The following is a 24,324-nucleotide window of genomic DNA, read 5'->3' on the forward strand; positions in this document are numbered from 1 at the left end:
TGTCAATCCATCATTAATCCCACGGTGGCCTTCCGGTACTCATCACTTCCCGTGGCAGTGTAACACGCTTGCGCTCTGTTACTCACATCGAACAGCATTTCTCACCAGGAAATAACCCGAACCGCTGGAGTAGGCTACACTGATAGGCTACCACAGCACTGCTTCAGAGACTTCCCAAACTGCTCTGCCAGACCGGCCTGACAGTATCCACCGTGACGTAAATCTGAAATAGAGGCGAATCTGGGGCTTCCATCATGTGTGATTTTCCGCAGGCCTCTATCTATAGCACAGTCACTGGGAACGCTCCTGGGTTTGGCAATAATTGTCTGGTGCACGAGAAACTCCAACGCTTATGCCTTCAATATCTCAAGGCTAACTGCGATAGATTTTCAAAGCGACTCCGAGGCTGCATTCATCGCTTCCTCATTTGCCTCTTGTAATGTTGTTCTCAGGTCCCAGTTAGGATTCTTTGGTGTCAAGCATGCAACTGTCCCCTCAACGTCTGGGTACGAGACTACACATCTATATCTCTCAGTCATAGCACTGATAAGCACCATATGAGTGCATCCCAAAAAGGTGCATGAAGTCTTGGGCCCTGGGGAGTGGCGCAATGAATTAAAAGGCTCATGTGGTAACCCAATCGGAGCAAGAGAAACGTGAGGTATGTGTAAAGGAGGTATTTACTGCCACTCATCCCCTTCAGAAGACACTCCTATATCAAGGAGTGTACGTGGTAAATGTATGTTCACTTTCATAAAAAAAACTTCTCAGTCGGAAAAGAAACCTAGGTACGGCGAAAAAAACTCACGTATAAGCAAGTCCAACGCGATTACTATCCGTGTCGAAAACCTGCAAAGCAATCAATACCCAGACTACATAGTCACCTCGTGATTTGACAACTCACAGCATAGTACTTCTCCATGAACTTCTGCCCGATGATGAAGTCTAGCCCTTCACCACTGTTAGTCCCCAAGTATGAGACAACGCCGTACTGCTTGTTTGCTGACAAGCCCCATGCGGTGTTCTGGTCAGTCGGAATGAGTTGTGCTGCAGCGTCGAGACTGAAGACGGTGCCGCCGATAGTAAAGTTCAATGGTTGGATCTCCGAGACAGAGTTTTCAGGGACGGTCATAAGGCCCGTGCTCTCGTCGATCTTGGCACCAGGGATGGCACGCAAGTAGGACTCGAAGAAGTTATCAGCGAGGAGGATCACTAGACATGTGTTAGAAAGTATGCGTATGTGGGTGATAAACCCCTACGAGTGGTGCCAGTATCGACGATTCCGGCAGTTGACGTTGGAATAACGGTCGTTGCGGAGCCGTACGTTGCATGTGTGACATTGATGCCCCAGTAGTAGCCAGCAGGGTAAGTGGCAGTAACCGGTGTGTAAGTGATTTCGCCGATGTACTGGATAAAATTCAGGACCATTGTTCAGGACATACTTTTTGGGCTCACCAAAGACGAATCGATTCCTCCGTAAGTGAGGGCTCCATCTACGCGCAAATTAGATCACCTTCAATCATACTACATGACCCCTCTTACTGGTGTCATTGTAACTCGTTGCAGGTGCGAAAGAGACACCTAATATTTCCTCTGTGATCAAACCCTGCGAGAGGGCGTTGTTCATAACAGTGGGAATCAGCTCATTGGTACTTGGTGAGAGTGTGCCCTCAGTCAGAATGACAGGTCCGACCCCGACGATGCCATCGACGCCCTCGAAGTCGGCATAGGAAAGAGCATCGCCGATGGACTGGTTTGTGATGGCAAAACCTGGAGCGAGCGTTACCTGGTCGAGATCTAAAGGCCGAATTTTCAGATGTTACTGGTCTTAAGCAGCACAGAGACCTACACTCCAAACCAGAAAAGTAACCAGAGCCGTAAGTAACGTTGACATCTTCACCAGTGAAGATACTGGTCGAGGTCCGGACATACGGCGTCCCAGTTCTTGAGATAAAATGAGATTTGGCGCAAGGGAACAACAAATCAGGTCTTACCCGACAAAAGTATTTGAGCTACCGGTGTCGACAACCAAATTGTAGTACGTCGGAGGACTGCCAACGCCAACACTGGTTGTGTACTGGACATATGCGAGGTTAGATGCAGGGACTGTTGTGGGACCACCTGAAGCGAAGCCCTTAAGAACTGCTGCACGTGCACGATCAGCATCGGGCAGTCCTGCAAGGGATAAGCTAGGAGGCGTGAGCTTCGTCAGGGGCATCCTAAAGAAACTCGAAGCCGATACAGAGGTCACCGTGACGGTGGCGAGGAGAACTGCGCGAAGAAGCTTTGAGAACGACTGCATGTTGAAAAAAAGAGTGGGAGTCTCGCTAATGCATCATGAATGACCCCAGGAAACTTATATGGGTCGGGGTAGCCGTAGTACTGACAGGACTCGCTTGAAGGAACACATGGAAGTTGAAAGCGTCCATATGAATCGATATAGATAAACTGGAAGACATGTGACATCAATTTGCAGCATGTTCAGGTTTGGCAGCTGGAGCGCTGACATTTGAACAAAGTAGCCATAGGTAAGCATGCGATCAGCAACTTATGAGCAGTAACAGTGCAAGGTTGCTCAGCTCCGTAGAGTAGTGACATGGTCGGGCTTGTGTTGCTATTCCCACCCATCAATCACCTCGTTCTCCTGGATGCAAGAAATACCGAGTATCGTATGGTCCAAGCTAAATAATAGGCACACGAATAGTACGAGAATCCGGGACCGATCAGGACCACCACAGAAGTCTGAATCTAGAAGCATGGTAGCAGATATACAAGAGTCTCCCGCTATGAGCTCTCCTAGACATTTCTGGGTTGCTGTGCATGCGTGGCGACTGCTGAGCCAGCCTGACCAGGCGGCAATGAAACAACGAATGTACCCTATTCGGTGCCAAATATATAAAGGGCACGGACCAAACTTGTAACAAACAAAACCTCCTACTGTACTCACGGGTCACGCCTCAAGGTCCCACGGCCAATAAATTTAGAACCCCTCACTACTATAGATTCGAATTTCGAACCCACACTGCGACTCGGAACAATGTTGCTTCCGATGTATGATACTTCGGACCAAGTTGTGCCACCGGCAGGCAAGTATGACACTCCTGATTCTTGCATTGGCATGCAAATCATTTACTGGGCTTGCACTAGAGTCTGGAACTTTTGTGGCGAAACCTGTACGGCCTCACGCCATCAATTAGATATCTCCCACAAAGCTTGTGGAAATAGGATAATCAAAAATAAGTTACACTCCGGCTTACGTTCGTATTTGCTGTAACAGGACTTTTAAAGAGCCATGGCCTCCGACGTGACTGTCGGTACCGAATTTTAGCATATGCATGAGCCTCCCTTCTCTATCCCAGCACCGTGTGGTTCGGCCTTACCCAAATGGTCGCGACGTCTGGTTCCCATTCGGTTCTTGGAATACTTCATCATACCGGCCCTGCATTCATTACATGTATTCCTCTTCGTCCATGTCGTCCAAGGGCCAGTGCGCTGCGACCTGAGCCCGTTCCTCCTCTGACTCGGCCGCCGCCAAGCCATCCTCCTTCAGCTTCTTGCTGACTGCCATGGCTTCTTCGTAGTGCTCGGCAGGCATCCAGCCTTCCGGTCCAAAGCCGATCACGACCCGGCACGCCTCTAGAGACTCATCCGCTTCTCTCTGTTCTGCATCCAGCTTAATCGTCTCGCGCACGTCGTCGGGGTCGAACACGACAGGACACGGCAGGCCTCCCCCGGTGAGCATCTTCCAGTTCTCCGTTGCTTGTATCAGCGCAACCTTCAGCGCAAGAGTTTCGCCCTCCCACGGGTCACTGGCGTGGCAGAAAAGGCGGCGACGGAGCATGCCCACGGGGTCCGTTAACGCCGCGTAATGAAGCGTGTTGTACTCCTCCGTGTTTTGACGTAGTAGTAATGGACGAGGCGTCGACGGTAGAGTTCCATGTCTCCGCTTTGCTGTGTTTCTTCCAAGTCATCCAATTTCTCCGGTAATGAAGGCCGCGTCAAAGATTGTGAGCCAATATCATCGTAATTCTGTAGCTGTTGGGGTATACCGGTAAGGAGAAACAGGGGTAGGATTGAGGTGTGTTGCCAGTCGATCAGACCGACGACGTGCAAGTTAGAGTCGGGCGACCTAGAAACGATGATATTGCTCGGCTGGAGGTCGGGATGACGGATGCGGAAATGATTGAGAGCTAGGTTCCTGGGGATGAGTGAGGACGCGATGAGACGATAGCGGTCCAGGTTCTCGATGTGATCTGACGGCTGCTGCTCCTGATACTTGTAAGCCTCCCTCCTCACGCGCTGGAACGGCAACAGCGGTCGACCGAACCGCAGTAAATAAGCTAGTTCCTTTTCGGCCCCTCTTACGAGGGCTGCTTCGGCACTTTCATCTATAGTTATTAGTTAGTTCAAGGGAGTAATACAAAGGCAGGGAGCGGCATACATGGTCCTCGATCTAAGTCGAGCTGTGATCTCTTGCCATACCATAGACGCAGACTTGTATCTGGGCCGACGCAGAAATGCTTGTTTTCTAGTGTGATGCCCGGTCTAGTAGGCCAAGAGGCGCTCTCGGCTGCATTCTCCAAGTCTTCAGCATAGTAAAGGCTTCCGCCGGCCGGGAAAGCAATCAACATCATCTTCGACTCGAGTTCAGCAAGTTGGCGTGAGATTGAAATGATTTCCCCTTCCCCTAGGCCAAACCATATGTCACTTAAATTGGTGCCTTGTATGAATTCCATGAAGATATACTGTAGAGATACGCACTTAGCTTCGACATCATCTGGGTGTGACCAACTGAACCTTAGCTTCGAAGATTCGAAGATGGGTGTGACCTGTGACATGTCAAAAATAGTTTCGAATCAGCACCACTACCAGCTGCTGTCAGCAAGAGCTCACAGCTGATGGTGATGAAGAAAATTTTGGTCATGTAAAGCGAGATGCATGGCAAATAATCAGTACAAGAATTTTTGAGAACATTTTTGCATTTTTTTTCATGTTTTACCGTGTGTCACAATTTACCTTCGATGACTTCAATCTTGTGTGACGGTCACACGAAATAGCTTCGATTCGTCGGACGTGTGACGCTGTGACGAAGCTAAGTGCGTATCTCTACAGTACTCGGTCCCTGCCACGTTGTTCGGCGTAGGTGAGTATCCGTATACCTCAGGTATAGGCAGCCCAGAGGAACGGAGGAAGGCCATAGTAGCCACTTCACTGGCGACAGTAAAGTACTTGGGAATCGTAGCCGGGTACGGGATACGTGCCACCATTTGGAAGCCACAGCACATGGTAATGAGGAAAGTGCGGTTAAACCCACCCTCGGCTAGTTTCTCCATACGCATAATAGCATCAGGACTCCGATTGACGGCCTCCGCTGCAAGTCGACATAGCTCATCGACCTTGAAGACACGTCTGCGTTCTGCGTGGCGAAGGTCATCGTTAAAGCTGAACATATTAGATTACGGGTTAGACATAGTATACCCCATAGAATAACATGTATGAGACTTACATCCACCGCCCTGAAGTATATTCAAAAAAGTCGCTAGGAGGATGCGCCATGATAGAGAACTTGCGACGCAACCATTGAGTCGGGGTGGCAATGGAGCTAGAGTAGGAAACACGAAATGAACGCGGTGAGGAGCGAGGACGGCGCAGAGACAGCAAGACTGAAGCTACCGGGAAGACCCTCGCGCTCCCAAGACCGTGACAGGGCATGCATATAACGGCAAACTCTTGACTTTGTAATCCTGATGTCAGTTCAAAATTCAAATACTATCCCTTACGCTCTATTCGTGACGGTCCACAATTTCGTGATTTTTGTCTGCAGCACTCAACTTCAATGTAATTACTTAGCTACTTCACTCAGTATATTCTATATACTATATACTAGCATATTCCAAGTGGAACGAAACAAATCTGTTGAGAAATGGTGGAGATCGTGTTTTCAGCGTGACAGCAGCCAAAATCACGATTTCAGTGTCACCTGCCGAGGCTGCCGACGTCGGACATTGAATTTAACAGCGTGTTTCATTGCAGCTGCAATCCGTGAGCGCGTGAGCAAGTAGCGAGCGCTGAGCTGGGCTACCACATCCACCATATTTTTTTGCTCAACCCGCGCATCCGAGTCCGAGTCACGGACTTCATAATCCATCTACTAGTATGCATCAATACCCACATCCACATACATTCCCTCAGCAATATTTTACACATCATTAATGATTGCATTTAGTTCTATATAATTTTTCGGTACATACTGTAGCTCACAGACTTATAAGTAGCGTCCTAATCAATCACTGTTGAAGTTCACGAATCCCGAATCACGAATCACGAAGATTCTAACGTCTGCCGAGCGGACTGTAGATTCGGCCAGTGTGACTGTCCGTTACTATTCGTGACCTGAGTGTGACTCACGAAATTGTGGACCGTCACGAATAGAGCGTAAGGGATAGTATTAGCCAGTTTCATATATATCACATGATAAAACATATGATAATTTGTATCCTTTTCGTGGTTCAGGCTTTGTATGCACAATTGCAACACTCCAGCGGTTGATTGAGTCTTTCTCCACAGAAAATTATGGAAATGAAGATGTCTACAGACATTGGTGAGGATGAAGGCGAATTTGGTTCATCAACCTCATTGGGGAAGATCGGAATTATTCAGAACGTTCGCAGGCGAGTACTCAATTTTCCTTGCGATGATTCATCTTACTGTTCAGTCATGCTGAGATCCATCATCGAGTCAAATTCGCTCTTGCCCGGCATTTGCCGTGACAAGGGGACTACTGCATTGTTTGGTTCGTTGGAAATTGCAGTTGTATGTGACATCCATCATATCCAGGCGAAGCACCAAGACACCGAGAATCATAAGCTGGGTTCAACTCGAGGCACGATATTGATGCCTTCAGATCTAAATGCATTGTGTTACGAGTATCCAATGCTGCTTCTCCCCTGCGATTACCAGCACTAGGGGTGAGGTGAGATCACTTCTAAACTACTTCGGGCCACTCCCGTGAAATGATATTCTGTCGCTCTTCCTCCGTCTTCGCAAAGATGATGAGCTTCATCAAATTTTGCGCTTCCTCGAAACTCTGGAATAATCTGTGCTTGATCTTGTTCATGATGCAGTATTCCATCAATTCGTTCTCTCCATTTGGCTTGTGCTTAACGAACAGACAAGTCGCTCCCCGCGCTGCGGATAAGTCTGAAACGCCATCACCAAAGAAGAATACGATCGGGGCCGGCTCCATATTCCTGTATGGGGCAATCGCCTTCGACTTGTCGTGTCCGAAGCCGCTAATTTATCATCTTTAGTCAAACGCGAAACAGTGATGTGCAATGCTACCTCTCGGGATGACGGTATTGAATGTCCCAACTTCCATCATCATAGGTTTTCACCTCGTTCGATATTATTTGAATGCCGTCGAGGCTGGCGAGGTGCTTATTCAGGACTGCACGGATGATAGGTTCCATACCACTGCGGAGGTATGACTCGATGAATAGCACGGTGAAACCATAAATTCTTTTGTACCTGGACACGATTACCACGGGTATATCATTCGTTTCGCAAAATTCGTAGAAACCCTTGAAAGTATCGTCGACTTTGATGTCTGAAATAGTCTATACATCAGTAGCTCAGGACAAATATAAAAGCCCGCCATGCGCAGACAAAACTCACTGTCCGCGACAGCATTTTTGCAGAACTCGAATGTATGCGTCACCTTGCCTTCCTTTTTTCCATTCTCAACGACGCTCAGGATCATTTTCCGGAATCCATCTCTAGATGGCGAAATCAATTCTGTAGCTTTCTTCATGCAGAATGTTTTCGCACCGGAAGTTATCTTCGCCTTTACGTATACGCTGATTGAGCAGAACGCGATCTGAGTGCCCCATCCCAAAGGTGTCCGTCACGACTGAAACGTAGTACTCTGGTCAGAGAGAGGACACATCATAAGTTCTCGACACTACGAACAATCATTGGAGTCCTGAGTGGTGATTGTGCCATCCCTGTTTGAGCACAGCGAACCGTAGTCAGTGATATCGCCGCTTAGATCTAGATCTAGCGTCTACATACCAATCGCTGAGCACGATGAATTTCTTGCCGTGGTAGATGACTGGTTCGCTAAGTGGTGATTCCTGTGACATCGTACAAGTATGATGGGTCGTCTAGTATGTTTGGATCTCTAGTAGGATCTAGAAGGTATGAGTCAAAGATAATGAAGTGAAGTCCGTGAGATATGGAATGACAGCGGTGGCGCAGGGTTAGGGTTGCACGTTGGTGAATACTAGGTCAAGCAAGCATTCTCCAACTTGCAACCCTCACTACATCAATAGGTCTTTGATCAAAGCAAGAGTACCTGAAATCTTGGCACTTGTTCTAGTAAGAATGTTAATAATGCAGTAAATTATTGCAATGCTAATAAAGGCTTCTATATGGACATGAGGATATTGTCGCAGTAAAGTAAACGGAAAAACTAGGGACACAAACTTTTGAAAGAAATACATGATTAAGCTGCGCAGTTTTTGCCCTCCACAGGAGGCCATGTCTATACCATGCAGTGGATCTATGATCTTACAATAAAGTCGTGCGCGCGATTGCGCACATCTATCGCATCTACCAGTCGATCTCGGAAGGGAAGAATTTTGCAATGAGGTCTTCGTAGTATGGGCGAAGTTTTTCGGTGTCGCAGGGCTCGTCACTCTTCGAGTAGAGATCATAAGGGTTGAAGGCACGAACGGCCTCAAGGGCTGCATGATCTTTCTCATTCATGAGGTGCGTGTAAGCTCCCTCACGGTGCCATCTAGATAAACGTTGTAAAAATTCGGTGGGCGGTGCAGGGTGAGAGAAGCTTACGGATAAAAGCTGTGGTATCTGATCATAGCAAGACCTTCTGTAGGAAGCGAACTCTGATCCTTGACAACATTGTATAAATACTGCGAGAAGTTTGATAAGCACGGAAGATACAACATGTAGACAGAAATGTACCTCGTCATGACCCCAAGACACCATGACATTGTCAAGGCCGCAATTAGGCTCATAAATTCCATACTTGGTGGAATAAACGGCGTCGTGGGAGTCTGGGTTACCGGCAAAGGTACCGGGGTATATATTTTTATCGGAAAACGCGCAACCGACGACAAAGGTATCCTTGCGTAAAGAAGCGTATCAGTCTGCAGGTCTTTACAAGTACCAGATGAAAGAACTTACACCGACAACATCCCACTGGCCCTCACTGCCAAATAGGTGCAACAGCTTGCCAAGGTCGTGGATCAAACCGGTAACTTGCATCCATTCAGGCTTGCCGTCGCGACGGATGGCCTCGGCAGTCTGGAGCAAATGCTCGATTTGCGAAAGCTCGGTCTAAATATGTATTGCAAGTCAGCAAAGGAAAGTTGCAAGCCAATGATTCACTGACGTCTGGATCCGAGTCGTCCACAAGCGTGTTGAGCATTTCCATAGCTTGCCAGATACCCATGCGAGCGCGTTTCCGGCTTTTGAATTCCGTGCGGGCCTTGATGTTGAAGGCTACGGTCTGTTTTTCTACCGTGGCAGCGTCAGTACCATGTTGCAAATGAGTAGATTGGGTGAATGTAACAAACCATGCTGCTCCTTGTAAAAATTCTTGACGCGATCGCAGGCAGTTTCATACTGCCGGAAGGTCGTCTTGTCTTTGTCAGAATCAAACTCGGACTTTGAGTCCCAAATTTTGGCCTTTAGAACGTTTACTGCAAAGAGACAGTGAATCAGTCACGAAGGCGGTGGAGCAGTGTATGAATGCACACCGTCATCGACTGCGTCGCAAACATCGTCGAGTTCACGTCCGGCATGTGTGTTAATAACGACTGCAGGCATGTCTAAAGGTAATAGCGGAATGAGGATTTTGGGAGAGGAGGAGGAGGAGGAGGAGGAGGAGGAGGAAGAGGCTTGTTGGGAATGAGGGTAGACAGACAGGCTGCCTTATATACGAATGCGACCATCGCGAGCACCCAAACCTGAAACTGCCCTGCACCGATTCACCATACGTGTTTCCCGCAAGATGACGATAATTTGAAAGATTGTCAACTTCCTTATTAGTGTGTGGGTGTCATTAGTGCCGCGGACCTTTTGCGTAAACCACGCCGCCCACGTGTCTCTTGCGTGGCTCCGATATTTTCTCGGCTTGCGGAAGAGTTGTTCTGGCCGACGTACGTCACCCGAAGCGTTCAAGTTGCGTGGTCGGTGACCAGTACATCGTGCTCAACATGATACTGCTATGTTTCTGAGTCCTGACTCGCCGGCAAATTTTACACAGGATCATCTGGTCTAACTCGTTCTAACTCGCTCGCTTCCGTGATCCAATATTGAATCAACGGCAACCTACTCGCCGCTAGCGTTAAAACATTCCCGAGTAATCGCAAGAGCACAGCCACAGACAGCTGAATTTTTTCTCCTAGTGCAGCCCTTAACTCAGGCTCACATAATTCCTGAGTCCATCGGAATACCAACTTGGCACGGTAGAAATCGGACTAGTACAGACTCCTGCCGTCGGTGCACTATACGGTATAGACAGCGGGTCGCCGATAATGATGTGTTAATCTTTCCCAGGACTCTCTGAATTACTTGTGCTTGGCCGTCATGATGACTCGACTCGTCCAGATTCTACTTTACTGGCTGGGCCAATTGAGAATGTTTTCAAAAATCTCTCAACCTATTTGCGTCAACCTAGGAATCTGCTATAACGTGTGGGCTTTTCCGTTGGCTTGTCAGGCCAACCGTTGCCCCACGGACTTCGATATATTTATGGTTTCACTCAGGCCTGCACGATAATCCTAGTATGGGTGATGGCTCAAGTTTACGAGCTGAACGCCTCTCCTTCAGGTCACACTTGATGATCATGGTCATTCTCTTTGTGCTGGCACATGCGCAATCAAAATATATGCATCACTCATCGTCTTGACAAGCGATGAGCTGTCATTTCTATCCCGCGGATGACTGGCCATATCCTCAAGGAGTACTTTCAGTCTTGCAGAGTGACAGCACGCTTGTTTACAATAGCCAGTGCTAAAGCCTAAATCCTTGCTCCGATTACCACGCACCAGACTGACTGTATACTCCACCGGTTTGCACCCTCTTACGAATGGAGGCACTTGCTTAGTCCTGAGTCGTGTCATCTCGCTGTGCGGTCGCATTGCATACGATTCATTTGTTTGACATTGCGTCAATGATGATGATGAAAATGTATCTACGAATTACATGCAACTCTACTAATGCAGATAGTTTCCATGTCTGCTTCAGATGTTATAGTCGTGCTCTTCAATTCACCTACCATCAATCGTATATATCAACAATTGACTGCGCCTATTGCTCACTTTGTTGAAGCAGGCCAATTATCGAAGCCGAGGTCGATACCTAGATAACACATTTCAGTACCGTCAATTCCACAGCTATCATCAACACTTACCCCAAGGAGGCATGATAAAACGCTTCTGCTTACCACCCGCAGCTACTCCGTCAAGGATTTCGATGTCCTCTGGTGTCAGCGCACTATATGCCTCTAGCGCACCGGTCAAGTTAGACTCGATACGGGATGGTGTTACTGATTTGGGAAGGACAACGATATCCTTGGCCACTGCAATCGGACACATCAACTACCATTCTCTTGCACAGGACGAATGACAAGCATGGACGCACGCAGGTAACCTAGAAGGACATCGGACGTGCTCTTAAGGCCACGCTTCTTTGCAATCTCTGTCGCACACTCATCGGTCAACAGTGGAGAGTTGGTCGAACCAAGGGGTGAGTACGCTTGTGGAACAATATTCTTCGACTTCAAGTAATCAAGAAGTTCGAGCTGTGGATTGTACAGATGAATTTCGAGCTACGTATCTCAATGGTCAGTTTCGAACGGGTATCGTTGCATCGAACGTGCCTGATTAACAGCCGGTATGATCTCAGCTATGGGCAAAATCTTCTCGAGCACCGCCTGGGAGAAGTTTGATGCGCCAATTGCTTTTGCTTTACCCTTCTTTACCATGGCCTCCATACCCTTCCATGTATCCCTGATGTCCCGGGATTCATCGATGTCACGGTTTCCGTTCGGGCGCATTGGCATGACAGGGTGATTCCCGTTAGGGTTCATCGCAACAGGCCAGTGCACAAGATAAACTGATGGTTGGAAACTGTCAGTCTCAATCAAACAAGACCAGAGAGAAGCTGATCCCACGGTCAAGATATGTTGTTCCCAAGTTTGCGAGTGTCTGGTCGAGGCAGTCCTCAACACGTCTATGGTATGTACCCCAAAGCTTGCTGGTGATCTATGAATACCGAGGTGAACAGGGTGACGAATCCGTGAGATACGTTATACGCACAAACACTTCCTCCCGCGGAACTCCCGATGCACGCAGGCCCTCGCCGACTTCCTTTTCGTTCCCGTACGCCCTTCAGTGTAGAGTGCTCATTAGGATTACTTCACGAACAACCAGCATTTCCCTACCAAGCACAGTCGATGTGTCTATAGCCTGCCTTCAACGCACATTCTACAGCACGAGCAACTTCATTAGGTTTCGATTGCCATGTTCCTGTTCACCTTGTCAGTAAGTCATCAACCCTGAGCTAGTAAGTTTATGAACTCACCGAGCCCGACAGCAGGGATGGTCTGGCCGTTATTAAGGGTGATGAAATGCGATGCCATAGGTAACCAAAGAGGGTTTCAAGGTAACGACACGATGTTATCTCCTTGTGCCGACTCTGGACTATGGTGCATGAGATCATGAGTGATCATCGTGAGATTTCATCGGAGTCAAATGTCATCCTCAAACCCACAGACAATTTCTGTTCATGCGGTGCCCAGAGATAACGGATATACGTGAGTTTGAAGAACGTTCTGCCAGGTCTCGGGCGCCATAAGCAACAGTGACCCTAATAGTATTTGTGCGTTGCGGCATATGTACGTCATTGATTCGAGCGCTAGTAGTTCAAGTTGCGGCTGATTGTCATTACGGACCGGCCGGTGCGAGTCTAGTGGAGGTGACATGTGACATGCATGTGACCGATGCTTAAGGCCTGGAACTTCCTCACGGTCTAACCAAGTTTTCATTCCTGCGGACCTCCGTTTCTAAGTTGATTTTCTGATGGGTGCGGTCATCGAGTGGCCTGATCAAGCTCAGAGTTTACGGACGCCATCACATTAATGCTCTCGGAATTGACCGACGAAGGTGCCACATATCGTCGATATGGTACTAGTAGTCATTCGCGTGATCATTTTTAATACTGCCTCTGCTTCCAGGTTTTAATATCACGGCGAGACTTCGGGCTTGTGCGCGTCAGCGCTCGAGTAATATGACCTGTCTATGTAGCACAGTAGCGACCAACTCATCGATGGAGAATCGCCGGAGATCCACGAAGAAGCATCTGCAGAAAGAAAATTCAGCTGAGTACGATTCAAGTTGATCATTTGATATTGTCCAGCTTCTTAATACATTGCTTGCAAAGTTTTTTTTTTTGCCATCGATAAGTATTCTGAACTAAACCGAGAATCCAGCGGTCCGAGAACATTGTCAATGGCCGCAGAGTCACCCTAATTTCAATCCAATTTATGTAAGGTTTACTTCTAGTAAGCGCCGCGCAGTGCTAGATCTCGGCCTTGTGCCGTATCGTTGATCTCCCTAATGGGCAGTTGCGCCTCGAGGCGATTATCTTGGCAACCCCCACCGAAGCCAACTACTATCTGCTAAGCGGGACTACTAAAAGACTACAGATCACTTGGATCCCACTCACACCACCATCCACACTATGGATTTTGAGGAGTTTGAAGTTGATATCGAGCAAGCCATCAAGGACTCGGAGCCATCACAATCATGCACTGTCACAGAAACTTTGAATTGGATCGATTCAAAGTGGTATACGCCTGCAAGTAGGAATGCGCGCTGGATGGACTTGATCGGGGACTATGCTGGTGCAGAACCCTTTGTGATTGACGGTATTCATCTAACTTACTAATCGTCTAACTCCTAAATTGATGTCCATCTACATCCCATCCTAGGTCATTCTCTACTCCAGATCGTACTTGACGATCCTCTGCTTGCACTAGCGAAGGATGATGGTACGTCGCTAGGGTCTAGTACAGATGGCTTTTCCCTGACATAACGCGTGTTGAAGATCCGTCGTTTCAAATCATTCACGCGATCTATTCAGTAGAACGCATACTGCAAAACTTTCGCAATCGATCAGCAAACTTTGACATCGTGTTTTTCGATGGTGAGGCTGCTTCTCCATCTCACCGTCTGACTTGATCTTATCGACGATGTCTTAGTCAACCGACACTTAGTACTGCGAGCGGGCGAGTCAGAGTTTACTGTCGCATCTCGAGCCCTGGCCAGGAGACTCTTATATAAGCATGTTCAGTCTCTGGATTCAGTGAATACCTTCGCCTTTGCAAGTCTTTCCGACAAAAATTGGATCGACTATCGTGTTCGAGTGAAGGTAGAAGTCCCACGAGTCGTGATAATCTCTTCTCACTCCCATGTAGCCAATGTTTCTCATGGTCAATGATGGCGGTACACTGAAGGAAGGAGTCGGCGGACAATTCGCTGCCCATCAAATACTCACTCAACGGTTATTTATCTTCGATGTACTGGCTAGTGGCTTGGCAATGGCGCCGCTTCAGGGTGCCGAATTCAAGGACACCAAGGTCACACCGCATCTTCCTTCCTACTCTATTTCCTTGCCTGATTGTTGGTCATGCTATAGATTTTAACTTTCGTTTTTGAATCAAAGCTTCGTTTAAACCATCGAGGGCATTTACCTGGCGCTATTTTATCCGTGGGCGTCACTGCCAGGGACATCCTTACTAGTCATGAGCAAGGGCCATTCAATCAAGTCAGTAGTCGCGTTCTTCGCGAAGCATCAGTGTCACCGTCTTTATTCGACCTCCGCGCGACCTTGAAGGATGTTGGATTGTCATATCTTTTAGCATTCGAGAGCGACACTCAGCCGTCGCTACTTGCTGTTTTCATCATCCATGTCCTTCTTCTCAAAAGTGTCTCCATCCAGGATCGAGCGCGGCGCCTGCTGCCAATTAAACCTGACCTTCTGACTTCATTGATGAAATCCTTCCTTCCTCATATCTTCCGAGCGACAGAAGCAGTCATTGTATCAAACGATGCGTCCCTCGACATTGATATTCGTGTGTTCCTTTGTGTCTTGCGTTATCTTTCTGAGCATCCAGCTCAATCGTTGACGGAGATCCTGGGGCCGACGGTAGCCAAAGTTGCAGAAGGTATCTTTTCTGAGTTGAAACTCCCGCACCTCAAATTTTCGCATTTGAGCGCATCTTTCCTTCCCGATGACTTGTATGAGATACCAATTCCCCTCAAGCTCCTTCCGTTTTCCAACCCAGTGTTTGATAAGGAGCTTTCTGCCGTCCACGTTGATACGGAGGACGTCACACAGTCCAATCCCATAGAATCTGTTTCTTCCAGCGGAGAAGAGTCTGACGACGAGTGGGATGACAGCAGCACTAGTGACGAGTCTGCTGATGTCCACCCATCCACTCGTTCTTCTCAAAATCAAACATCCAGAGGAGACACAATCTTTTCGGATACGCAGCATTGGCACAACAATAGAAAGGCCATTCTGCCCAAGCACCTCGGAGGGGAGACTACAGCACCGATGACTGAATGGCAGCGTAGTCGCAAGCTTCGTTCGGACCAGCGCTTTATGAAGACCATGCATGACCAAGCCAGCACCTTGACCGGTGCATCGGGAGCTGTCCTTGAACAAGTGAAGATACTGTCTGTAGCCTCCCTCTCAAATCAGCGTACCGTAAAGGTCGGTACCCAAGCATAGTAACCCTTACTTCTGTTGCTAATCATAGACCCCCAGCCAAAAGCTGCTCACGCTCGTTCGTCAAGTAAGAATACCGGCAAGATGTCAAAAGCAGATGCTATCCGCGAACAGAACATTGCTAAGAAGGAATCTAAACAAGTGTCCGAGTCTGCAGCATGGATCGCGTCCCGTGTCCAAGAGATGGAAAGCCTGAATGGCGCTAGTCTCGAAAAGTGCCTGCAAGTTCTTGCCCGCAATCCGCGAACTAGGGAGGCGTCAGTAGGCGCGGAACTTCGGGTCTATCGTATGCATCGTCTGCTCCGAGAGTGGATCAATTCCGCTAATCCAGACTCCCCGGCGAGTCGTGACAAATATTCCCTGTTGCTGATGCGTCTTGTCAAGGAAGTCTGGGAGATCGGCTTTAGCACAAAAGAGATGGCCAATGCAATCACGAGCGTGTTGATTACCCTCGGCTTCAGCGACTACATCGATAAACTCGTGGTCTCAGGCTCGACCGATGACAGGGCGCTAACTTTTCGCTTCGTTAAGCTGGTCAAGTCCAAAACCAAGACTGCGGTATATGACTTTATGCGAATCCAGGAGCACCCCATAGTGTGGCAGCTCCGCCTATTTGGAGAATTTATGGATAGAAGCATGGACAGTCAGGCTGATACAAGAGTGACCTTCAAGCCAGATGCGTGGCAACGTGAGGTGCTCGACGCTATTGATCAAAATATGTCTCTTCTTGTCGTAGGTTAGTAATGCTTTGTTTCGGGGGTCGAACAGCCACTCATTTATCTGTAGCTCCTACCAGTGCGGGGAAGACTTTCATCTCGTATTACGCTATGGAGAAGATTCTACGAGGGTCCGATGACGGCATACTCGTTTATATTGCACCGACGAAAGCCCTTGTCGCTCAAGTTGCGGCCGAGATCTATGCTAGGTATAGCAAGGACCTTAACGGTCGTGAGTACTCATGAGCTCGTATTCAACAAGTGACTATCGCTGATTCCACTACAGGTAGTTGCTGGGCGATTCATTCCCGTGACTTCCGGGTCCACGATCCGCAGAACTGTCAAATCCTTATCACTGTGCCTGATATTCTGGCGATCATGCTTTTGTCTCCTCCACTCGCCAAGATATGGACACCCCGACTCAAATAGTACGAATGTCAGTTTGATACATGTGTATTTCCCTCTGATGTCCAACTGTAGTGTCATCCTTGACGAGATTCACACAATCGGCCAGCAGGAAGGCGGAGCTGTTTGGGAGCAGATCCTGCTTCTGTCCCCTTGTCCTGTCATGTGCGTCACTTTGCATTCAACTGACCATGTACTGATTCTCGCATGAATAGAGGTCTGTCTGCCACAGTCGGAGCACCAGAAAGGTTCAACGAATGGCTCGAGAGCGTTCAGAAAGCGGGTGGATTCCAGCACAAGTTCGTGCATTATCCATATCGTTATTCGCACTTGAGGAAGTTCTACTACAATATCCACGAGAAGCCAAGAGATACCTTCCAAGGCATTTCAACATACAAGACTACGGAAAGGATGCGATTTCTGCATCCACTAGCCATTCTTTCGTCCAGTGCACGTGCTCTCCCCTCTGATCTTGCATTGGAAGCGGTGGATACATTGAATTTATATCGTGCTCTTAGTACATGCACAGCCCTGCAGCCCTCTATTCTCGCAGCCCTTGATCCCCCGGTATTTTTTTCCTCTAGCAAACTGCTTCAGCAGAAGGATGTAATCCGATACGAAGAGGCTTTGAAACAGCACCTCTCCCCGTTGTTGTCTTCTTTCGATTCGCAAGACTCCGAGACGCCATTGTCACGCGTCATTACCCAGCTTCGAGATGATGTTTTATCTCGCGTCCCAGAAAGAGCGTTGAACTCTCAGCCTAGTCGTGTTGTGTCTGGCTCCAACATCATTCATCTGGTCGCCGATCTTCACGCACAAGGGGACCTCGTGAGTACTCGACGCAGTTTCTTTCTCTATGTTCATGAAATCCTTATTCATCTAGCCCGGTATCTTCTTCTCATTCGATCGAAGTGATTGCGAAATGATGGCCCGCATTTTGAACAACGTGCTCGAGACCAAGGAAGACGAATGGCGCAAAAGTAGTCCCGAATGGAAACGCAAAATGGCACAATATGATGCATACCTTCAGGGCGCCAAAGAGCGGGAGCGCCAAGCTGCACGAGCATCGAAACACAAGGTCGATGAAGAGGATAAACGCGCTGACACGAGTGAATGGCAAGCATCCTTCAGACCTGATGATCCATTGTCAGACTTCTCGTTCGCTGGTCAAAGTACTTCGTACACTGCATCGGAGCTTGACGAGGATATCACCGATCTTGTGAGACGGAAATCTTTTATACCTGAATGGGCATTGAAATGTTTGAGACGTGGGATCGCTGTTCACCATGCTGGTATGAATAAAGGGTATCGCGCACTGGTTGAGGGGTAAGCTTTTTTTCCGACGTAGCACCACTGTCTGACAGTAGATCAAGTCTCTTTCGACGTGGCTTCGTGCGCGTGATTTTTGCAACGGGTACGCGTTCCATTGTATCTGTAGGGTTGCTGACATCAGACTGCATTTATAGGCACTCTTGCCTTGGGTATCAACGCCCCGACCAAAACTTCAATTTTCTGCGGCGACTCGCCTTTCCTCACTGCACTTATGGTCAGTTTCCCATAACTTTACTTATTCGTCATTAATTAATAATCTTAGTATCGACAATGTGCAGGACGCGCTGGACGGCGAGGATACGACACCCTCGGTAAAGTCGTTTTCTATGCTCTTCCCATGAGCAGGGTGCAGAGACTAGTACTTTCAAAATTGCCATCTCTCTCTGCCAGTTTCCCTGTAACATCGACTCTCGTCGTGCGCCTGTTCAATCTGCTGGAGGGCTCCGATTACTCCACGATTGCTGTTGCTGCCGTGCAGCGACTCTTCCGCCTCCCACAAATCAGTTTTGGCTCTGAGGAAGGAAGATACCAGCTTTTGCACCATCTACGTTTCTCCATCGACTATTTGCGTCGTGCTGGTCTGCTCGACGAGCAAGGGAAGCCGCTCAATCTTTTTGGAATAGCTGCACATCTGTATTACACGGAACCCAGCAACTTCGCCCTAGTTGCTCTGCTTCGTAGCGGCGTGATCCATAAAATTTGTGCGCAACCTAACCTGAAGCTTGCGAAACGCAACTTCATCCTGTTGATGGCTCACCTCTTTGGACGGCGGTACCTGCCTTCTGCTTGCATGAAAGAAGAGTACATCGCGAACGTGGTGAAGAAGTCGCCATCAATCGTCATCCTGCCTCCACTGTCTAATGCAGCTCGTGACGTGCTCATAGAACAAGAACGTGAAATCCTGCAAATCTTCAGCGGATATGCCCTTACCTACGGGACTCAGCACCAAAAGGACCTTGGGCCCGATAATATTCTGCCTCTTAGCAAGAGGAATATATCTGGTACTGCGGAAGATGAACCGTCACTCATTCGTGACCATCTTCACAGTACCGCGATCCGTGTTGTAGCACGGTCGCTCTTTGTGGCTAACTCGGGCCACGATGATCACTTCAGCAGTGTTCGCGACCTCGCTCAAACGGCTCGACGGGGGCTGAACCTGAACGAACATACCATCCCATCGTTTGAAGGCATCGCTGGAATAACCAACCAAGATGATAGAAAATACGCGCTGAACGCATACCTCCTTGATTTCTACATGCACGGACAGGTGGCGGCTCTTGCCGCTGCAAACGGAATTAGGCGGGGTGACGTTTGGTTTTTATTGCAGGACTTTGACCTCACGTTAATGACTGTGCGTGGGGTACTTGAGCAACTCATTCAAAAGAGGTCTGCCGCCGAAAAAGATGCGACGTCAGGTAATGAAGATCTTAGTGAAGATGTGGACAGTGGATATGCATCCCTCCAGTGGGAGGATGAAGAAGAGGAGGACGACGCATCTGGGAAGCAGGGAAGGGGTGAATTGACTCATGATTCGCAGCGACCGCGAGGAGTGTCGGGCGCGGACTGGAGAGTTTTTGAAGTGGTTAACGGTGCGCTCGAAGAGTTCCATGAAAAGTTCAAGGCTATGTGGGCCTAAACGTGTACGCACTCATACTTCATTAAGCTTCGTTGCTCACACTTATGCATAGATTGATACCACTGTTAGCGCACGCCTCATACCTCAGTGTTTTCTTTTACCCATAAATGTACAAATATGCCACAGTTACCGAACTGAATGAACCTTATGATGCATTGATGGGATGACGAGCTATCATGGCCGGAGCGACAGACTCCACGTTATCCAGGAGCCATTTCCGAAGAATAGGCCCATTTAATTCGTCCATTTTGGCCACGGGAGTATAATGGATTATGTCCAGGCAAGCTCCCGCTATTCTCCAGTTAGAGTGATGTGACAACGGAGGTTTTATGTCGCTGTCCTCGGCCTTCCCGTGCCGAATGTGGCCCAGAAAGGCTGGTTTTCCTTCCAGCATCCAGGAGCATCCAATTTGTGCCAGTCATTGAGCAGTCTGCCATTACTCAACAACTTGCCTCCTTGGTACCTAAGACAGACCCACACGAGGACTCACACTAACGATTCAGCATCGTGCCGGTACAGGTGTGTGGCTTTGCCTTCGAGGACAGGTTGGGAGAGCAGGTCAACTACCATGAATGGAACTGTTCCTGTGACCTGCTTCCCTCTGGGCCCATCACGTTTGATCGATGATAAGTCGTAATCGTTGAGGACCCCGATCCATTGGCCGTTCAACCAGTAGACCATGAGATTGTTAGGACTTATGTCGCGGTGATGGACGTCGTGCTTCCAGAGGGTATAATGACCTGTCAACACGGTTAGAGACAACGAATACCACAAGAAAAATCAGACATACATAGGACAACTTGCCACCATGCACTGAGAAAATCGTCTCCATTCAGCGATGTGATTGGAATAAGCTTCCCGAATACGATATATACAAAACGCGACTGCCCCTCTCAGCATCAGTATCTTGAATTCCTAGCGACCTCCTGATTTTTGTCGTAAACGTCTCGTCAAACTTGTGGAACCACACCATGTCCGGGATGTGACCGTTGCATGTTCGCTAACAGCAGCAGAGCCACCTGAAAGTGGAGTGTTGGGCCCGGAGGCGAAATAAACGCTGCGAGGACCAGTGGCACTACTATTGACCATGATGCCAAGTTCGGAACTGAACAGGTTACTGATAGGAAATAAAAAGCACATTCGTCGATTGTGGGCAAGAAAATGCATTTTATGGTTCGCTTTTAAACCAGAACAATGCTATTGTTCTTACATGAAATCAAGGCGACAATCGATACCTCCATGGAACTTCGGATGTTGATGTAGAGAGTCTTGAGTTCAACTTCAGCATCATAATGTGGCACTGCCATGCTGCTAACATTCCATTGAAGAACTGCGCTTGGAAACACTGACAGGGTTAAACGTTGAACGCTATCACCGCCAAGCGGTCGTCAGTTAGCTAGTAGTCGGCAATGTAAGAGCCGGTGAGCGATAGAAATGGAATACCAACGATAACTTGAAATCTGGGTTTACGTTCTCCTTAATCACGAGCCCGGATATTTGAGCATAGTTCTGCATAAGCCTAATTTTTTGCATGATATCGGTGAAGGAATTGTGCGACAAATATCAGAATATGATTTGCTCCAACAGCCACGCCAGAGCCCACTACTGCTTACGCAATCAAAGTAGAAGCCGTAGCAGAGTCATACTTGAATGTAGGAGGGATCTGCTGCTTCGTCTTGTAGTAACGAGCAAGACGGTGAATGCGAGACTCGATCAAGATAAGACGGAACTTGGAGTCCTTGTCTTTGCGGTTGACTTCAAGGTGCTTGCGCACGGCCACCGCCTTTTTGACGAGGTGCCAAAGGTCCTCTGGGATGGATGGTGCCAATCCTATCCCCAAACAAAAGGCATGTACAAAACAAGATGCAGTAGCAGCAATGCACGGCAACGAAGCGGATGATAATTCAATGCATGAGTGTTTGGAGAACTAACCCGTCAATGAAGCGCTCACCGTTGGATTTGAGGATACGGAGAATTTTGTTACCAGTGACGAAGCGCACTTGAGGGATACCATGCGAGTCACGCAGGGTAACACCGATCTGAGAGGGAGTGAGACCCTTGCGAGCCAATTTCATGATATGCTCGACGACTTCATCTGGCGTAGTCTTGAGCCATGAAGGAGGGGAACGTTTGTAAGGGAGGGCAGAGGACGCTAGTGAAGATGATCAAGATACATTCCATGTATCAATAGAAGATATTTTGCTACGTACAAATGCCCTTGCCAGGAGCGTGCATACGACCCATGATGAATCTATAACATCTGTTCAGCTTGAAACAATTCTACTTTGCAGAACACTCACAGTTTTTGTTGGCGGAGAGGATGTCTTGAGGAGTGTCGTTGGACGCGTTCACGGAAAGGTAATGTGACGCGTGACGGGTTAGTGTGTGGCTTAGCAACTGTATAGCAGCAAACCTTATTTTCCACTTCAGCCACAAGCCGGAATCTGCCACTGTTGAATACAAGGCCCTGGCTAACCAGCAAGATCAAGACTCCTCCTCGTCGCTGCAGCCCACGGTGATAAGGCCTTTTCTCCTTTCGTAAGGTGAATTATCGATGCTGATGTCAATTTTGAGCTTGTATTGACAATTCTACGTGGGCAGTATGAAGATCAACATTGCCAGTGCGTTCAAACTTCAATGTCCAACATGTACCAATGCGATGAACTGACCTTTGATACAGACCCCGCCACTGGGGCTCAAAAGACCATTAATATCGATGAAGAGAGAAGATAGTACGATTGGCACAACTCTTCCTTTGAATACTAACCAAAGTACTTCAAACTAGCCGTATCTTCTTCGACAAGAAGATCTCGCAAGAGGTCGAGGCGGACATCCTTGGAGACGAATGGAAGGGTTACATTTTCCGTATCACTGGTGGTAACGACAAGCAGGGTTTCCCCATGATGCAGGGTGTCCTGCTCCCCTCTCGTATCAGACTGCTTTTGACCGATAACCACACTTGCTACCGTGCAAGCCGCTCAGGCGAGAGGAAGCGCAAGTCCGTCCGTGGTTGCATCGTTGGCCCTGACATTGCCGTCCTCTCCGTCGTTATCGTTAAACAGGGCGACAATGATGTCCCTGGGCTCACCGACACCGTTCTGCCCAAGCGACTTGGTCCTAAAAGGGCAACAAAGATCAGAAGGTTCTTCAACTTGTCGAAGGAGGATGATGTCAGGAAGTACGTTGTAAGGCGTGAGGTGAAGAGTTCGAAGAAGGAGAACGCCAAACCTTACACCAAAGCGTCAGTGTAAAGTCACCTCCCTTTCTTTCTGGGCTGAATTTTTCTCCCTACCCAGACCCAAAATCCAAAGATTGGTCACTCCCATCCGTCTGCAACGCGCCCGTCACCTCCGTTCTCTTAACCGTCGCCGGATCGACCGCCAGAAAGAGCAGAAGGCAGAATACGAGTCAGTGATAATTGTTTGCACGAAACTTGCCATAGTAACCTCTCATTTAGTGCCCTCATGCAAAAGCGTGTTGCTGAGAAGAAGGCCAAGGTTGCAGCCATCAAAGCCTCGCACACCAAGTATGTTTTGAACTGTCATCCTGCATGATCTGCGCTCATGCAATTCATTCAGGACTGCCTAAAATAATCCCCGTACATCATCCACACTTCATGTCATGCTTCTTATGGTACCTCATGTCACACCATGCTTTGACGCTATACTACCTGCATTAAAGCCCATCGCATCGCTGATATGTCAGTATCAAGTGAATATTGACGTACCCCAAGGTTTGGGTTACTCTTGAAGCCCCGTGTTTTCTCAAGCTGGATCGCTGAGCTTGTCATTGCGTGTTTGATTGTCGTGTCAATTAAATTTTCAGATTAGGCTACTTCACTAGATCGACTCTTGCCAATAAAATGGGTCTGATGTCTACGCTCGCCCTGCCTCCTTGTTCCCTTGCTATAGTCGCATGATATCTTTACAACCTGAAGGGAGATTACTTCATGCTGTCTACAAGGAAGGCTGTAGCCGTTCGGCTCTTCCTTGCCTTTGAACGTTTGCACAGACATGTCTGTTGAGCCATACGCCTTTATCACGAGCTTGGGTCAGCTGTCGGATCACCCGCACGTGTCGTCCACCGGTCTGCACCACATAGTGAGTCATTAACTGTGCATGTGCCTCATTCCCCTCGTGTAAATTCTGGGATTTGCTCATCAAAATCAAGGCAAAGCTTCCTACAAAGAACAGTCAATGTGTCTATAGGCCGCCTTGAGCCCATGTTCCACCGCGCAAGGCGAGTTCACTGGCATTGGGTTCTGATTACCATGTTCCTGGGCCGTTACTGAGTCCAACATTTTATCTTCAAACGCGGTTCTCTAATTGAATGTAGGCGGCATATGCAATCTTAATGGAGCCGTCTTGCAGGGACGTTGGCTAACTTGGCTTGTCAAGGAAATACATCGAGATTTAA

At 48.3% G+C, this 24,324-nt stretch overlaps 9 protein-coding genes across 9 annotated transcripts; 2 read left to right on the top strand and 7 right to left on the bottom strand.

Annotated features, from left to right (window-relative positions):
• Positions 1-804: 804 nt before the first annotated feature.
• EDB93DRAFT_1092935 (acid protease) lies at positions 805-2,302 on the bottom strand (the record flags this gene model as incomplete). The annotated part of the gene is made up of 7 exons (XM_041446473.1): positions 805-849; positions 905-1,212; positions 1,260-1,407; positions 1,456-1,493; positions 1,543-1,797; positions 1,850-1,944; positions 1,995-2,302. 7 exons carry the CDS (start codon positions 2,300-2,302, stop codon positions 805-807), a joined length of 1,197 nt encoding a protein of 398 aa, XP_041303332.1.
• Positions 2,303-3,448: 1,146 nt separating this feature from the next.
• On the bottom strand, positions 3,449-5,712 carry EDB93DRAFT_1242731 (protein kinase subdomain-containing protein PKL CAK Fmp29; the record flags this gene model as incomplete). The annotated part of the gene is made up of 5 exons (XM_041452055.1): positions 3,449-3,886; positions 3,916-4,388; positions 4,442-4,745; positions 5,130-5,442; positions 5,507-5,712. The coding sequence occupies 5 exons, from the start codon at positions 5,710-5,712 to the stop codon at positions 3,449-3,451; spliced, it is 1,734 nt and encodes a 577-aa protein (XP_041303333.1).
• Positions 5,713-6,975: 1,263 nt separating this feature from the next.
• Positions 6,976-8,229, bottom strand: EDB93DRAFT_852606 (HAD-like domain-containing protein). Its single transcript, XM_041457703.1, has 7 exons — positions 8,071-8,229; positions 7,969-8,003; positions 7,828-7,909; positions 7,675-7,775; positions 7,528-7,606; positions 7,342-7,473; positions 6,976-7,292 (listed from the first exon to the last, which is right to left on the bottom strand). The coding sequence occupies exons 1-7, from the start codon at positions 8,139-8,141 to the stop codon at positions 6,986-6,988; spliced, it is 807 nt and encodes a 268-aa protein (XP_041303334.1). The 5' UTR covers positions 8,142-8,229; the 3' UTR covers positions 6,976-6,985.
• Positions 8,230-8,610: 381 nt separating this feature from the next.
• On the bottom strand, positions 8,611-9,849 carry EDB93DRAFT_1107409 (DUF706-domain-containing protein; the record flags this gene model as incomplete). The annotated part of the gene is made up of 7 exons (XM_041447722.1): positions 8,611-8,797; positions 8,851-8,930; positions 8,983-9,144; positions 9,205-9,357; positions 9,413-9,537; positions 9,597-9,722; positions 9,780-9,849. The coding sequence occupies 7 exons, from the start codon at positions 9,847-9,849 to the stop codon at positions 8,611-8,613; spliced, it is 903 nt and encodes a 300-aa protein (XP_041303335.1).
• Positions 9,850-11,253: 1,404 nt separating this feature from the next.
• On the bottom strand, positions 11,254-13,005 carry EDB93DRAFT_852712 (NADP-dependent oxidoreductase domain-containing protein). The gene is made up of 9 exons (XM_041457705.1): positions 12,803-13,005; positions 12,610-12,728; positions 12,470-12,554; positions 12,345-12,414; positions 12,200-12,290; positions 11,906-12,141; positions 11,668-11,854; positions 11,438-11,605; positions 11,254-11,385 (listed from the first exon to the last, which is right to left on the bottom strand). The coding sequence occupies exons 2-9, from the start codon at positions 12,665-12,667 to the stop codon at positions 11,342-11,344; spliced, it is 939 nt and encodes a 312-aa protein (XP_041303336.1). The 5' UTR covers positions 12,668-12,728; positions 12,803-13,005; the 3' UTR covers positions 11,254-11,341.
• A 623-nt stretch (positions 13,006-13,628) lies between these two features.
• Positions 13,629-19,981, top strand: EDB93DRAFT_852671 (uncharacterized protein). Its single transcript, XM_041457704.1, has 15 exons — positions 13,629-13,954; positions 14,018-14,077; positions 14,134-14,232; positions 14,288-14,457; positions 14,504-14,665; positions 14,725-15,804; positions 15,859-16,555; positions 16,606-16,767; positions 16,822-16,963; positions 17,016-17,105; positions 17,156-17,768; positions 17,824-18,266; positions 18,314-18,354; positions 18,407-18,486; positions 18,535-19,981. The coding sequence occupies exons 1-15, from the start codon at positions 13,768-13,770 to the stop codon at positions 19,906-19,908; spliced, it is 5,400 nt and encodes a 1,799-aa protein (XP_041303337.1). The 5' UTR covers positions 13,629-13,767; the 3' UTR covers positions 19,909-19,981.
• Positions 19,982-20,098: 117 nt separating this feature from the next.
• Positions 20,099-20,881, bottom strand: EDB93DRAFT_1339835 (uncharacterized protein; the record flags this gene model as incomplete). The annotated part of the gene is made up of 4 exons (XM_041455432.1): positions 20,099-20,371; positions 20,399-20,648; positions 20,699-20,721; positions 20,784-20,881. 4 exons carry the CDS (start codon positions 20,879-20,881, stop codon positions 20,236-20,238), a joined length of 507 nt encoding a protein of 168 aa, XP_041303338.1. The 3' UTR covers positions 20,099-20,235.
• A 473-nt stretch (positions 20,882-21,354) lies between these two features.
• EDB93DRAFT_1173204 (ribosomal S13/S15 N-terminal domain-containing protein) lies at positions 21,355-22,271 on the bottom strand. Its single transcript, XM_041450407.1, has 4 exons — positions 22,209-22,271; positions 22,119-22,159; positions 21,860-22,060; positions 21,355-21,738 (listed from the first exon to the last, which is right to left on the bottom strand). The coding sequence occupies exons 2-4, from the start codon at positions 22,150-22,152 to the stop codon at positions 21,518-21,520; spliced, it is 456 nt and encodes a 151-aa protein (XP_041303339.1). The 5' UTR covers positions 22,153-22,159; positions 22,209-22,271; the 3' UTR covers positions 21,355-21,517.
• A 74-nt stretch (positions 22,272-22,345) lies between these two features.
• On the top strand, positions 22,346-23,811 carry EDB93DRAFT_1173205 (40S ribosomal protein S6). Its single transcript, XM_041450408.1, has 6 exons — positions 22,346-22,529; positions 22,589-22,640; positions 22,694-23,149; positions 23,205-23,315; positions 23,366-23,434; positions 23,487-23,811. Exons 1-6 carry the CDS (start codon positions 22,511-22,513, stop codon positions 23,494-23,496), a joined length of 717 nt encoding a protein of 238 aa, XP_041303340.1. The 5' UTR covers positions 22,346-22,510; the 3' UTR covers positions 23,497-23,811.
• Positions 23,812-24,324: the final 513 nt, after the last annotated feature.

Source organism: Suillus bovinus (genome assembly GCF_016758785.1).
Source record: "Suillus bovinus strain UH-Sbo-P2 chromosome Unknown EDB93scaffold_77, whole genome shotgun sequence".
NCBI lineage: Eukaryota > Fungi > Basidiomycota > Agaricomycetes > Boletales > Suillaceae > Suillus > Suillus bovinus.